Source organism: Chaetodon trifascialis, chromosome 4 (genome assembly GCF_039877785.1).
Source record: "Chaetodon trifascialis isolate fChaTrf1 chromosome 4, fChaTrf1.hap1, whole genome shotgun sequence".
NCBI classification, from domain to species: Eukaryota; Metazoa; Chordata; class Actinopteri; order Chaetodontiformes; family Chaetodontidae; genus Chaetodon; species Chaetodon trifascialis.
This window is the reverse complement of record NC_092059.1, coordinates 2,488,459-2,504,709: the sequence shown is the minus strand read 5'-3', so window position 1 is coordinate 2,504,709 and position 16,251 is coordinate 2,488,459. Positions and strand designations below refer to the sequence as shown.

The window sequence follows — 16,251 nt, the reverse complement described above, 5'->3', positions numbered from 1 at the left end:
ACGACGGCTACTGAAATGGGAATACGGTTATCCTGTGAGGAAATGAATACACGGTTTTAGGAAGTGGGACTTAAAGGCTTTTAGTGATGCTAGACTCACATGAAAGGTACGCTTAACGCCCGGGGCCAGGTTCTCTGTCTTGATCTTCCAGATCAGGGGTTGGGGGGAGTTGAGCACGAAGACCAGCGGCTTCTGGTGGCGCAGCAAAGACTGGATGGGCTTCAGATGCAGCTCGACCTGGTAAGGCAAGAAAAAGGGATAAAGGAACAAGAAAACATCAGTACAGTGAGGAAAGTATACGAGCATGAACTGAGATCAGTCAGAGCGTCACATGAACCCGTTTCAAACAGCTCCACTGTGAAAGTGTCAAAGCTTCGATTTCCTCATGTTCGCTGAAACTTAACCAAAATTATCAGGCGACGCAGACACTATCCTGGTGTAATTGCTCTGCTATAATGTCGTAGATTGGACGTCTTTATCGGGCTTTGTGGTTGTTTATATACTCACTTTGCTGATAAACTCACAAAGACGGCATACTGTGTTCTCCCTAAAAGGCACTCGCTTTGCTCTGATATGGAGCCTCAGCGGGATCTGAACTTTCACACAGTGGAGTCTTTGTTGAGGGAGAAAAAAATAGTAAGTCTCTGTTACCATCTCTACAGCATGCAGCTATGCCTTTGGTTCTCAGACGGCCATTAAAATAGATTTTCACAGTCTGGTAGTGAGACGGGGAAAACAAACTTGATGTTTCGGGACCTGAACTGTTGTTTTCTTGTCTCCAGTGTTAGACCTGTGCAGACCCTCTGGACCAGGTGGTTCATGGCCTGAGCACAAACTGGACTCAAACTCATCTCAGGCATCGTCCTCTTTACAGATAAGCACAACTTTAACATCATGTCAGAACCAAAGTTAACTCAAAGAGCTGTTAACTCCCTCTGGCTTTGGTGGGAGGTGATCCTCTGGAGGGTACGCCGGTCTGTTTGGCTCCCCTCTTTAAAATCCCTCCCCTCTGTATTCCAGGCTAATCACATTAGCCCCATCCTGTGTGTCAGCAGTAAAAGCCTGTAAATTACTAATTCAACCCGCAAGGATTCACATTATATGACACAACGACCCCCAACAGTAACTTAATCAGTCACAGCTCGCAAAAAGTTGGCCCTTTGCTTTGTCAGTAAATACAGCCTTTGTACTTCCATTGAAGCTAATAATGGAACAAATGATCCGTGATTTCAGCGATGGAGAGTGTAAAACTGAGCTGACAGATTAATATTCTGTGTCTGAATGAAACAGAACCATGAAAAAGTGCAAAGAACATTCATACTAATAATTTGTTCGGATGTGGTTGCTGCACTTACCTTACTAACAAAGATCTGCACCGTTAATTGAAACCATGATCGTCTTCTGGACCGATGCATTTGGGACAAATAAATCATTTCTCTAATAGTCTAAAACGGGTTCTGAAGCTGACTAAATGCTGATGAGAGCAGAAAAACCTGCTTCCATGATATCAATATTTTCCACCCCACCCCCCCCGCTACGCTGACATCTGAGGCCAACACATGGGTCAGTCTGACTCAGATAAATAAGCAAGTCAGCTTTTCCTTTTAAAATCCTCACAAAAAACACATTTCCATATCTTTGATGTCACAAAAACTGGGCAAACTCTATCCAAAGCTGCAGAGCTGCTGCTGAATTAAGCTTCAGGTGTGATTGTTTTTCTGTTTTCAAGGTTGAGAATGAAAACTTTGAGCCTCGAGAAGAAGAAGATTTCAGTCCACAAATACAAGCCTGCAGTTCAACTCACAAAATCTAAATCAGTCCGAATAATCAGCAGGCAAGATATGAAAAATAATGCTCTGTATCTCTCTCACTCCCACACAGTCATTGCTAGTCTGCCTAAGAGATCTATTCTATCCAGTGAAGCGTGATTTTCATCTTCTGGCAGACTTTCACTGTGATGCTGCGTGAAGCCGTTTAACAAGAGACACCAGCAGCAGAGACGGAGTGAACATGAAGCATCAGAGTCTAACTGTCGGTCCTCTACAGGGTCCTGGAGGTTTAGTGACGTGGTCCATGAAGCGCTGCAAAAATCATTGAGAAGCCCCTCTGAGGGAGGAAAACAGACACCACTGAAGAGCTCTATGAGGCAAACTGGATGGTGATCCAAACAAACAAGTCAGAGACACACTGCTCTCTCTCTCTTTAACATATTTGCGTCTTCCTTCGTCCAGACTCTGGAAAAAACGTGTGCACTGCTCCTCTGAGAATAACAACAACCAAGATATAATCATACCTGGCTTGGCTTTGAGGCCCTGGCTTTGAGAGATGGAAGACGGAGACAGAAGAGGAATGAGAGTGAGGGAGAGAGTTGTAAAAGACGAGGAAATTAAACCCAGACAGAAACATTTCCAGAAGACGTGAGTCACCTGAAAACATAAACAGACACAGGGTGCTAAGGAGAGGGGAAGCGCCAAGCAGCGCTGACACTGAAAAAGAGAAAACCGTGGCAATTATCTGCTGTTCTGCGATTAAACAGCGATAATACCAAGCTATGTCGGCTCTGGGTTGCGCAATATAAGTGACGATCGGGATTCAGCAGCAGCTGGTGAGCGTCTCTGCCCACAGAGCTGCGGTCACAAGGTTTGGTAAGACTGGTCCACATAGCAACAGACCCTGTCAGACGGCCAGGGTGTGGAGAGAAGAGGTGCAGAAACAGCAGCCATCAGAGTGTCTCTAATGGTGTTCACGAGGATCAGATGGCACCGCTACCTTCGTCGGACCCTGCAGAGGCTCCGCCAGGGATGGGAGCCCACACCTGATTGATTATCAGGAGGCTGGCACAGGGATTTGGGGGTCCAGTGTCCATTACAGTTACGGGGCGCATTTGCCAGAAGCCGAGGATGGAGAGCTATCGTGTTACTGAAATTACACTCCACACAAGGGACGACAGCTGTAGCAGGATAAGCAAGGCCTGTCACAGAGCGTGCCATTAGTGGTGGTAGCATGAGTAAACAATGGGAATGTAAAAAAAAGGAAAGAAAAAACAATACAGCTTCACCTTTAAGCTCTAAATCAGCTTCAACAACAAACGCGTCGCTGCCTGGAACACAAACCCACATGAACCACACTCCAGCCTTTCTAGTACAACAAAGCCACATGGTTAGATTTAGAACCTACTGATGCCTCTGACACTGCAACGCATGATTTGTTTGTCCCATCTCGAACATGTGGTTGCAATTTCATGACCGTTGAAGCTAAATCACTGTTTCAAGTGTGGTTCATAAACACTGTGCGCCAACATCGTAATGTGAGACTTTCACAGACAAACAGTGACACCCTGCAGTTAGAGCTCCGTATCAGGGAGGCGCAGCGTCCATGCCGTTTCCTCCATTGACAGAGCTAATTAAGAGTCTGGTGATCCCTGTTGATTCAGAGAAAACCCAAAACATCCTTTAATTAGCTGAAAAGTGAGACTTATCTGGGAACACACTCTCCCTCCCAGGAAATAATAATCAAAATCAACGACATGAACCAGAGACGCGCTGAGTGGCTTCTGAATAACTGGCCCACATGTCTGAAATCTGAATCATTGCGGGTTAAAATAGATCGATATCCAGGCTCGTAACAAACACTGGAAGCTGGAGCGTTGCAGGAGTTGAAAACAAACGAGGTCAGGCTCTGAACTGAACAGTCATGGCTCCAGGAGGAGGCCGGCACGCTGGCTGGGACCAATCATGTGGTGTTATCTGATGTGTGTGTATGTGCGTGTGTCTTGTCAGTCTGGATCTTGGTTCTTTCTGGATCACTGAGGGTGTACAGAGGGAAGCGAAGCCGGGGCCAAGCAGCTAAGTGATGGAAACCTGTTGACCGCTCTTATCAGTGCCACCCACATATTTGAGTGCGATGGGGATGCTACCTGGAGCCTTTATCCCGTACTGTGATGGTAATCAGTCTGAGCAACGCCGAACTGCAAGAGGCCCGAACGGCCTGAGGAGACGTCTAAGTGAGACAGGACCTCCGGATAAAGATCTTTCAGGGATACGGCAGAACGGCAGGACATGAAGAAAATAACACAGCATGGGGGGGGGGGGGGGGATCAGGAGGAAGGACCAACGTTAAAATCTGATTAGCATCAAACTAAAATGAAAAAACATTTTTAGAAGAAAATCCAATTTTCTTCAGGCTGTAATTTCATCAGTAATATCTGTTTGTAACATCACTTCAGCTGCACAGGCCGATAATCAGCTGATGCTGTTAGCACTGAGCTCACTGTGTGACTCTGAAAGTCAAAAAGCAGTGTACTTCATGTGCATTAGAAATATAACTGAAGTATAGAAAAGTCATTACAAGTACACTTTTACTTTTTTGTGAATAATTTAAAGTATGTTTGACATGTGCTTCTAAATAGATGTCACTCCATTCTGCTGAAATTTATCAATGCTAATTCTGTAGTACTTAAAGTGGTTTTTCAAAGTTCTTTTAAAAAGTGTACTAAATTATACTTTTAATAGGACTTTAAGTGTACTTATGAAAAGTATACTCATTTTCAAGTTGATTGTAATATGCTATAAGCATGCTGAATGAAAGTGTACTTTTACTTCATCTGAAGTATATTTATGTATATTTGCGACACATTGCTGATATAATACAAGTGTGTTTTGAATGTTCATGAATCCTGATTTTCACTGGTGTACTTCAGTTATTTAGCACAGGGGTTCCCAAACTTTTCCATGCCATGGCCCCCCAAACAGCATTAGCTTCTGGCCGGGGACCTCCTTTGCAAACCCAAACAATGCTATAAAATATGTAAAGAAACATCAACTTTTAGGGTCATTTTCTTACTTTTATTCACTAATCAATTATTACATTTGTTTAGCAGAAGAATATTATTAACTAACATGTTTTGCTTTTTTTTTCTTAACTTCCCTCCAATTTTCTGAGCCCCCCCTAGCGCCCTCTGGTGGCCCCCCAGGGGGCCCCAGCCCCCACTCTGAAAACCACTGATTTAGCAGACTATTAACACTTCAAGTATACTCAAGTATTAGTCAAGTGGGACTCAAGGACTATTTGAGTACACTTAAGTATACCTGGCTAGGCTAGGCTAAGCTAGGCTAGGCTACTTAGCCTAGCATGCTAGCTTCCACTTTCTGAGCAGAAAACTTGACGACAGATCCATAACGAGACACACTTCTTAAATCGCTCATAGCCAGCATTATTTGGGCTTGTAGACAAAGTGGGAAAATGTGTGCTCGCTGTGTCAACGTAAACGTCCGTAGGCTGAACGGCGCTCCAGTCAGTACAGCTCCATGGTAGCTGACTGCGCCAACTGCTAGCAATGCCAAGTTCAATCAACTGCTGCCGTGAGAAACACCCACCCAAGTGCGGAGAATTCACATCTCAGGTTGAGGTCAAAAGGGTGTCGTCCTGACAGAAAAAATACAGAAAAGCTCGTTCCAGTTAGCAAAAACGCCCGAAGGCGGGTTTGAACAGAAAGCATCGCTGGCTTTGTGTTTGCAGTCCATCCACTCATATCTGCCGCCAGCTGATTGTGTCTGCTGAGCTCCTCCAGCGAGTCGCTCACAGTCAAAGATATCTGCGAATTCCAGCTGATAAAACAATCATCTGCTCTGCCTCACCCTGATTCAGAGCCAGTGGCTGTGTTTGATGTTTGCCTTTGCTGAGCTGATTAGAGAAAGATGGGCGATTCACGATACCACCGGCCCCCTTTGTTTATTTTCTACCCTATCACCCGACTGTTTGCCCTGACAGGCCTCTTTTTTTTTTTTTTTAAGTTGCTTATTTTTGCTCCACATTTGTGACCAAGTTCTGCATCAGTGCACATGTGGTGTTTGCAGGGTGCAAAAGGCCACTTCAGTGTGTGACGGAGGGAACATATGGAAAAATGTTCCAACCTGATACCTGCACTGTTGAACCAGAGCGTGGGGGGGTGCAGAAAAGAACATTTCAGGATGAGGTCACTGTTTTGGTTGAGATTAAGTGGCAAAACACCAACACCTTCAGGTCAATAGCCAACCAACGAAAATATACTTTGCCTCAAAACCCCAAGAGGTTTAAAGCTTGGATGAAATCTGAGCCGGCAGTCTGGTCTGCGGTGCAGCTCACTCCGACTTTAACTCTCATTTGTTCTCTGGCTCTTAAAGATTAGATCTTTTTTTATATACAAGGTTGTTGAATTTTGTGAAAATGAGAAAATTATTCTGCTCTTATTTTTGGAAATCACTACCCGCAGACACACACTCCAGGATTTACAATGACTTGCAAGACCTGAAGTCACTTCACTAGTCCTATTCCGGGATACAGCCTCTCAGCCTTCCTTCAGAGGCCCCCATGGGTATAAGAGAGAAAAGGGGGCTTCTGTTACTTTGATCAGGACCACTGGAGCTGAAGAAACCATCACTCTTTATTTCAGACAAATGTGAATAACATTTTAGAGGTAAAAAAATTATTGTCCAGGCGAGCCAGTTTCAGCACGGGTCGCTTCATGGAAAAGGAGACTTAGAAATCTCTGAGACAAACAGCCCAGTGTCTATAAGAAAGGAGTGAAAATCCAGAGTATGATTAAAAAAAAGAAAATTATGTTGAAACTGCAAACTAGCTCAGTAAAGCCAGCCCTCAAATCTGCCTCATTGTGGTCTGGCAAGGCTCAGTGAGCATTGTCAGAGCGGGTGTCATTTCAGGATATGCAGAAAAAAGAAGTGCTCTCATTTGCTGAAATAGAACACATATATATATATATATATATATATATATATATATATATATATATATGGGTGTGTGTAATCTTGGTCACCTAATTAGACCAATGCACTGAAGAGTCTGCAGCTTGCTTCATATAGTAATAAACAAGACAAACATCTCTTTTCGAAGCATAAAATTTCGCCATAGCCGCCCACTGAAAGCAGTTTTTAACAGGTCTACGGCTAAGCTAGCAGCTCTGTCAGGCTGTATTTAGACACAATGGTGCTTTGAGCTAGCATCTTATTAATGCTAACATGCTAACATTTGCTCAAGCACAACACAGGGAACAGCTGGAGTCAAATGTCATTTGTTTTATTATAAGTATTTGATCATAAATTTAAGGGTTGGACAAATTACATTTCTTACCTAATACTATGCTAAATGAAATTTTAGGGATCGCCAAAGTTGCTGCAATTGATCACGAGGGGGACATGAAAAGTGTGGAGCAAATTTCTCCAAAAGTTGTTAAAACAATTCAATAAAAAACACAAATGTGAACTTCATGATGGCATCAGAGGAACATCGTCTGAGAACCATGAAATCGAAAGGAGTTTTGGGATATTTCAGCAAAGCGGTGCATCGACGCTGCCGCTCCGCTGCTAGCATGGCTGAAAGCCTTTTGGTAAAAACCCAGCTGCTCGGTTTAGGGCGTCTTTGCAAGGTGAATTTCTAATTTCATCAGGACGCTGCATGAAACTGATCATTCAAAACCACACCAGCATTCAGCTGCTGACTGGTGGACATTATGGACAGTAACTGGGTCTTTAAATACTTGAGTGCAGTTGTTGGGAGCTATGCTTGATTTTAGCCATTTGATATCTTTGCGGGAACACTTGCAAAACTAGGCTGAACTAAATTTATTATTTTACATTAATACCAGAGCCGAACAGCTGTTGTTACTATTTTAAATCAGCAGCACCTGTGTTATATACACACGCATCAAGCCCAATAAGAGAAAATCTGACTTATTTATTACTTGCTCCATTTCAGCTTAAATCTTACAGCAGTAAACTTGTTCTAATAGAGCGCAGACGTCCCGACTCTCACCTCAGCAGATCTGAACACATGGCTTGCACATCACCAGAATACCCTCCAAAATATTATTGTGGATATTTCTACCTTTAGGCTACTTGAATGAATGATTAGCATTTTTTTCCTTCTGGTGTGTTGTTGTACGGCGACTGCAGTCCCTGTAAATGTGAGTGTATCCCAGATGGAGCGCGATGCACAGTCACTTCTGAGGTGTTCTGTTGCACTTAATAACTCAGCGTTGGTGTGGACATTGGCCAGGAGCCAAAGTGTGTATTCTGAGTCAGGTCCAGCTGTGCATTTCTTTCTGTGGATAACAGTTCACACCCCCTAGTTAATACCCATACAGAGTGGGTTCACTGGCGCAGGCCGGAAACAATTCATTGCTCTCACGTCTTTACTGGAAATATGGACAAACTGCAAGCCGCGACTTTCACACATGGATGTGAAAGACGTGAAGCAGGCCTCACACATCGCAGCTGCAGGATGTGTGTCTGGTCTGAAATTGGCCATGTGATCCCCTTTGTCCGCATTAGTCCATGCACGCCATGTGCAATAGCAGATTTATTCCCCTACCTGGTCCAAGCTTGGCTTTGGAGGCACTCAGTAAGAAAGGAGTCAAGAGGGGCACATCGTGTTCTCCAGCAGTACCTCAATCCAGACAGCCAAACACGAGCCACAGGCACCTCTTATACTGCAGGCCATCGTACAAAACATCCAAATAGAGTCTGTTCTGTAGGCCAGACACCACTTCCTCCCCCATCAGCAGAGGTGAAGAGCAGAACTCAGAGAAAATCTACATAATCACAGACTGACCAGCCACCTCTGTACTGACTTTGAAAACATGCAACGGACGCACAAGCCAACGCAAACAGTGGAAAAGATGCAGGAGCTTCCACATCTGACAACCACGATGGATTTGTAGAGGAGATTTGGACGACTTTCACGTCTGTGCATTAAATATCGAGCTACAGAAGCGGGGGAGCTGCATGTTTTCCATCATCCATCATCCAGGACAAGAAAAGCGAATAAACGTATTTCCAAAAATGTTAAACTTTTCCTTACTCTCTACCTCCACAGGTGAACTTCCATTGTCTCTAAATATTTTAGCATAAATATGAGTGATTGGCACGAACGGAGAATGCAGGTGGCCAGAGGAGAAATGGATTATGCTGCAGGAGTAGCCTGAGACGTTTATGTAGGCGTCTTAGTTCGTCATGAAACTGGGACGCTGCTGTGAATCCAAACCGACTGCAGCTATTTTCCTACACAGTGGAGCAAGCTGCAATCATTTTAGACACCTTTCGAGCCTAAAGGTTGATGTTCAAAACTTATTTCAGTGGAATATTCCTTTAAGAGGAGTTTCACGGTTTGGAGGAGATCAGCCCTCCAAGGCTTTGAACCTTTCTTGCTCTCATTATAAAGAGCAATGAGATGCTTCTTCACAGCCTTTTAGATGTGAGCATCCAACGTGGCCAAGGACGTTAAACATTTCAGATCTCTTTGTCTCGAGTTGTGATTCTGTTTTTCCATTGGATTATCACCTGCTGCTGTCACGAGAGATCAGGGGCAGATACACAGGGACGGGGTCCGCAGTCTGACGCACTGTGTGCCCTCCAGCCGTCTCTCTGAAGGCCAAGCACGCAGGAAGAGGCTGTTTGTGTCCAAACAGGACGACCTGTACCCACGAGCCAGGTGGAAACGCGATCAACAACCAGAGACGGAGTGGGCCGCGAGTCGAAGCGTCCTTTAGATCTTATCACCGGCTGAAAGCTTCACTCGCAGAATGAACTGCAGCCTAATCTCAACCAGAGCCGGGCTGACCTTCTGCAGCCAAGGCTGTAGGCAGGCAAGCAGACAGCTGGATTTCTGCCTCCTCCACAAAAGTCCTCACTTGACCATGGAGGTGACGGGTTACCAACAGCTGGATAAACTGATGTGGAGAGATGGGTTTCACAGACCCTCAGAGTAAAGGTTTGACTGGGCTATGCATACGAGCTGTGCTGTGAGTGGTCGTCTACAGAGCTAATTATTCTAAACATCCATCAGCAAAGAAAACAAATAAAGCAAAATAAATGTGATGCAGAAAGTCAGCACAGAGCTAAAAGCTAAAAATTAAAAAGTCAGTCCAAATGTGTTTGATTTCACTCATGCATTCACTCCTCAGCTTTAAATCACCCTAAATAAACTCAGTAGAAGAGTAAAAATATGAACTTTGGACAAAACCCAGTCCAGTTTGTTTCAGGTGAACGTTTAATCATAATCCACCTGGATGAAACATAACAAACTCACTGGGCAGGAGCCGACAGAACCAGCTGGACCCGCGCAGTAAAAGGCTTATTTTGATGCAGCTGACTCACTTCTTTAAACTTTAAATAATCAAATCATTGTCCCGAATAGTGGATTTAATTTAGTACCACCAGCCAATCAAAAACAAGTCTTTCAGTGCTGTTAAGGGAACTGAAGGCCACAGAAATGATAGCAGCTACACGACAAACACAGAAAAATAACAGAGAGATTTTTGTTTCAGATTGAAAATGAGCTTTTTCTTCCAGATCTTTGAACGAACGAAAATGTTTTTTTCACAAACAAATCTTTGTTTTGACGAGTCTTTTTTTTGTCCTCCTCCTTTCAGAGTTGGAGCAGAAGTCTATGTCACAAGATGTTTGTTAACTTGTTTTCCTCCATTTTCTCCTGCACAGACCCAGAATAATGAAATAATTACTAACAGGGTCATTTATCAGCTGGTTTCAGTTTAGCAGAGTTGAAACATTGTAGCATGTTGAGCTTAATTTGCTTCATTACTTTGCATCTTTTGTGTCTTTTGCACACTTCATGATGAAAAATCTGACAAATCTCAGATGTAAAAGAATCCCTGTAAAGACATCCCAGTGTGGAGTAAACATGACAGATTATGGCTAAAGACAAATCCTCCTCTTTGCTCTGATTACAGGAATCTATCACTTGGGTTGATGTAGTTAAGCTTTAGAACAAGCGCACTGAAACCAGAGTCGGTTTGCCAGCTGATGCAGCGCACACACACACACACACACACACACACACACACACACACTGTGTTTCTGTACATTCGGCGTTGGCAATGTTTAAGCCTGCATCAGCAGCAGAACTGCAACGGCAAGTTTCTACACGCTGCTCTTCACGCTGCCGTGACTGAGGGGGATGGGAGGTCGGGACAGTTTAAAATCCAGACGCAGCGTTTTCATAGGCCGTGCGCTCATGATTCATCTGGAAGCTATGGCGAACTGTGTCTGCCATGAGACACGCTGCACAACACCTGAAGACAGGGAGCGGTTTCAAAACCGACATCGACCTCAGGAACACCATCAGGAGACGAGATGTGCTGACAGCTTGAACGAGCGCAATGACGAGATGTGCTCAGAACAATAAGTGGAAAACACCCAACTAGCCTGGAGAAAGTCATGTGGTAGGTGAGGCCAGGCCATTGCAAAAGGTTTGTTTGAACCTTCCAGGTGAAAATGAAGGATGTTAGCTGTGTTGCAACGTTAACTTTTATCTTCTGTCTGAGCTTTAAGCGCTGCTGAAAAGGTTTTCATTCAGTGACGAGACCAATGCTGCAAATAGGTCTGTTGAATAAACAGTGCAAACAGTGCAGTGTCCCGTTTCCTTTCCTGGTCTTCAGTAACTCTTAATTCATTGAAATGATGAACGATGTAGTGATGGATACTCCTGAAGGCCGGGGGAGTGTAAACGGTGTAGCACAGAGAAAACAGAAACAACAAATATCAGTTCCTGGCTGATGTTAGCCGTTAGCTCACCAAACTGAATTCACCAGCAAACCCTGAGAGTCAACCAGCCTCTACCGTCGGCTCTTTGTGAGGACATGTGGATGAACTTCAGGTCTTTCTTCCCTTCTTTTGGCTGGGAAGCTTCCTCTAAACTAAAGGGTTAAAGACTGGCAGCCACAATCAGTCGCGGCTACAAACTGTGCAAACGTGGAAACATTGAGTGAACAATAAAACCAGCAGAAGACGAGACGACATCTCTCACTGGACGATGCTGTTCATGTTAAAAACAATGGAGACCTCTCTGTGGGTTTACTGAATTACTGATGCTATTTTGGTCCAAAGTCTAATCTCGACAGTTTTTATTGAGGCGTTAATTATGGTGGGAGAGGATTAAACTCGAGTTTAGCTTGTTTCAGGCAGGCTGACTCACTTGTGTCGGGGCGCTGTCTGGTCCGTCTGGAGCATGCGCTCTCAGGTTGATGATGTGGACTTCCTGAGGGAGGCTGGTGGTGCCCCTGCTCGCACAGCCTGACAGGGCGGTGAAGCTCTTCAACGCGGCCTGAACCGGGTGTCCCATCCCGACTGGCAGCAGCTCGCAAGGGCTGCGAAACAACGGCCCTGCAGCAAAGAGAAGAAACCTGTGAGTCCAACACTTCAGCATGTGCAGGCGCTCAAATGCTGACTGATTTAAGTGTAAAAAGGTAAATTGGCGTGAAAATTGACCGTTATGTTAGCATGTACATTAGGCGTCGCTCCGGCTGAGTAACATGTGAGACATAAAGTAAACACACACATTCAATTACAAATCCCTTCATCCATCCAATCCGTTTCAGCCGTTTTTATTTTCCTTGAAAGGCCGAATTTGACCTTCTCTAATCACTTCAGAGGAGAACCAGACGTTACATTGAGGTGCACTAAAGCCTGTAACTATCCATTATCTGCGGCCTTCACCAGCTGCTGATCCAATCTGAGGTGAAAACCCATCAGCATGGTCTCCAGCAGCGATGCAGATCACAGTGTCCGACTCTCACTGTGTGTCATAAGATAAGATGACACAGATATTCCTTTATTTGTCCCACACTGGGGAAATTTCCAGTATTACAGCAGCAAAGTGGATAGCAAAACATAGAGGGCATCAGTAAAAAGACATTAAATAGCAAACAAGCAATATAAACGAGGAATATTGAAAAATATGAACAATTTAAACAAGGGGAAATACAGAAACTAGCAACCTAGTATGGGGAAATGTAAAATATGGGAGTGGTACAACATATAGTGTTTTCAAATGTACACCCTGGCACAGAGGAATGCTGCACAGGGCGACTCTGAACAATCAAACCTGCTGAGGCGCCCACAGGCGTGTCTGGTTTCTAAAAAGGTCACATGTCAGAGGAGGGTTTTCCCCCTTATCTCTCCACAGGGAAGCCATATTCATGTTCTTACACTTTGAGAGTTTCTTTTTTGATTGGCAGACTTCAGAAATGTAAAGTCCTTTTTTGTCCTGACTGAGTCTTTTCACAGATACACAAAGCTGGACGAGAAGCTGACATGTGCATAAAAACACCCGTATTTGTAAAAAACAAATGAACAGAAAATTAAAAATTGAGTAAAAAATAAAATAAAGAATACACAAAAATGTAAAAATAAAAACAAAGACACACAAATTAATAAAACTATGAAAATAAAAAAAATAAAGAAGTGATGACTCGATAGCAGCTGAAAATATATTATTATTGTTCAGGATTGTCATTTTGGCTGAAGTCCAGTGAGGTGGAGCCTTTTCTCGGCTGTTCTTCTGTGAATTTGAAGATAAACATGGAAAAAATCAGTTGGATCATCTAATTTTGGTGCATTCGTGGTGAAAAGGGACATGGACGGACTCTTATTGTCTCTGGTAGAAGCTCTCCTTCCAGCCAGTCTGCTGTCACTGCACAGCTGCAGTGAACACTTCAGTGGCCTGTGAACGTCTGGACGACTTGACTTAGACACAGATTCACTTGTTGTGATGATGTGGAACTTCCTTTTCACCAGCCACAAGCTTTCAGGTGGTTAACAAGCTTCACCATAGCCTGAGATCTTCCTGTGCAAGCCTGCTACAGCTTTGACCCACTTAAACACAGCCGGGGTGTAGCTGGCACGTACAAAGGATGCAGCCATCACACATGAAGTCAGGGTGGCACAAACACACAGCGCTGATGCTGGAGCGAGGGACCAAACAGCTCGTTTCCATTACAGAGTGGTGTATCCTACGCCGCCGCCTGAGGCCGGGCTTCTTCTCAGGGTCAGGCCTCGTGTTTTACCCCTCAGCCGTGTGCCAGCGAGGCCCGCTCACATTTCAAACACATCACGCTAAACACGCAAAGGTTGCCAGCAGCAATCAGATGAACATTTGGAAATCATTACAGTCAGAGTGAAAGACAGTTAGATAACAATGTTAAATTCCCCCCGAGTGACTCCAGGAACACAGCGCCTGAGCAGCAGAGGGGTGCAGCGAGGGGGAAAAGCTTTTTTTACCCAGAACACACAGCGATTGTTTTCTGTTTCTGTGCTGCTCAATAAGCTTATGTTAGTTCATCTTAAAGCCAGAGACCACGTATGGCACAGCTCCCCTCTGCCTGTTGTGAGAAAAACAGAGGCTTTATTGTTACCATATTTGTCTCTTGAGACAACCCCAAGCCCTTGACAGATGTCTCAACCTGGACTTTGTGCCGTCTCTTGTTTGTGAATTCACTCCGATCCCAGAGAGACGATCTTTAGACTCTTAGTGGGAGCTCTCGTATATTAAAAAATGGCAAGGTCTTGCTGCAGTGATAAAAGGACGAGGCTTAATGGCAAAAACCTGTGGTGCATCAGCATTTCAACCCCCGTCTCACCCCCTCCTCTTCCTCCCAAAGGACCGAAGCCTATTCTCTCTAACCATGTCATCAAGCCTCCCTCCCACAAACACGTCCGAGGGCACTCCAACTCACTCTTTCCCCTCACACATGGAGAATAACAAACAACTGCCAGACAAACAAAGAAAAACGGAGTTCTTTCTGGGAGACTGCCAAAAGATTACAACACATGCTGGCCGATGATTTGATTTTTTTTAATTGTTTGGGGGAGAAAAGGGAGGCACGGAGGGGGAAAATGGTACCACGTGGATGGAAAAGTAGAGCATTCAAACCTTCACAGTCACCAGAGGATGAACCCTGATGTTCTGGATGATTCATGCTCCTCTAGCGTCACCAGAATTTCCACTTGAACTCATTAAAACATGAAAATCTTCCTTCAGAGGATGAACTGAAGTCATGTTTCTGGTCAGCATTTGCTCTTCTTTTAGCTCTGGTTTGTTCACCACCAACTCCTGATTGTTGCCGTCTGCTGCAGCGCAGGTAGCACACAGAGCGCCGACCCTGAAAACTTCCAACGGCACGAGGCCAAAGCAGTCGACCTGTGGGCACTTAAACCACAACCATCGGCTGGAAAAAGCTGGGTAGAGCCGAGGGGAAGTACAGGTGTGTATGAGAATAGTCTGTGGGTTCATCACCGTGAGCAGCCGCTTTCACATGAAGTCACTGACTGCAAATCAATCAATCATGAGCCGTGTGGACTTCCAGTAGCTTCACTGTGAGCGTCCAGTACCATAAAGTGACCTCTAAACCTTTTAAATGACACAGGACGGCAAACGGTCATCGCTCATTGAGGTGTTCCATCGACCTGAGCTCTACTCTCATCACAGATGCTCCTTCCATCATCCTACAGCCTCCATGGACAGAAAGAATGTTCTGGAGGAAAGAAGCAGCCTGTCCTGCTGCAGCTTTGTGTCTTCTGTCACCTTGTCTGTCTGCCTTCTGTCTCCTCGGCCATCGATGGAGTGCAGAGTACGTCCTGTCCAGCTGCTGCTGCTACTACTGCCTCTTAGCTAGCCGGGCCAAACGCCCACAGCAGACGAATGAGAGAAGCTGTTGTTCAATCTGCCCAGAAAACAAGTCGAGCCTGAGCCCACCAGACTCTCTGCAAACCGTACCACAAATACCGCCTTAACTAACAGATACAGCAAAATCAGAGGGGAAATCTGATACTCCAGCTGTAACAGTAATCTGTATAACGTATTAAATGTCTGCAGAGAGATGAACTGTATAAAGGATGAATGGCAGAGAATAGAGGCCCAACTATATCCCACAATTAAACATGCAAAAAATCTGCTGTGTCCATCTGCAGCCCCCGAACCGCCGCCCCAAATTACTGCAGTAATCTTAGTGTACAACTGTATTTTACTGTTAAGCTGCAAACACCAAACCGCAGCAAATTAAATGAAAATGATCTATTACCAAAAGATCTGCAGGATCATTGCAGTGCACTTTTTGGGCTTAACATTTTGGGGGCGACTGATACTGTATGTTGCATAAAGATGGATGATCCTGTATTTTACCTTCATTAAACTGAACATTATCGATCGTTAACATGGATGGGAGTCTCATTAGACTCTGTGTTAGGTTAAATAAACAACACACGAGGCTTTAGGGCCAAAGGTTAGCATCAGGCTCAACATCCCAACGTCTAATCAATGCACCAGTCCCACCCCCCTGCCCACAATTCAGCTAAAACTGGGATTTAAGTATAAAATTAACTACTTTACTTAAGTATAAAGTAAGCTGAAAGTCCAGTCTGAATGTCTGTAAATGTCTGTTTTCTTTCTGTAATATTAGCGATG

At 44.5% G+C, this 16,251-nt stretch overlaps 1 protein-coding gene across 1 annotated transcript in view; it reads right to left on the bottom strand.

The window, feature by feature from the left end:
• The window catches only part of tgfbr3 (transforming growth factor, beta receptor III), a 62,004-nt gene that overhangs the window by 28,387 nt on the left and 17,366 nt on the right, over window positions 1-16,251 (bottom strand). Inside the window, exons 3-4 of the mRNA XM_070960916.1 lie at window positions 11,986-12,173; window positions 100-237 (exon numbers count right to left, since the gene is read on the bottom strand). Coding sequence (XP_070817017.1) covers window positions 100-237; window positions 11,986-12,173 — 326 coding nt within the window. The remainder of the gene's footprint in view (window positions 1-99; window positions 238-11,985; window positions 12,174-16,251) is intronic.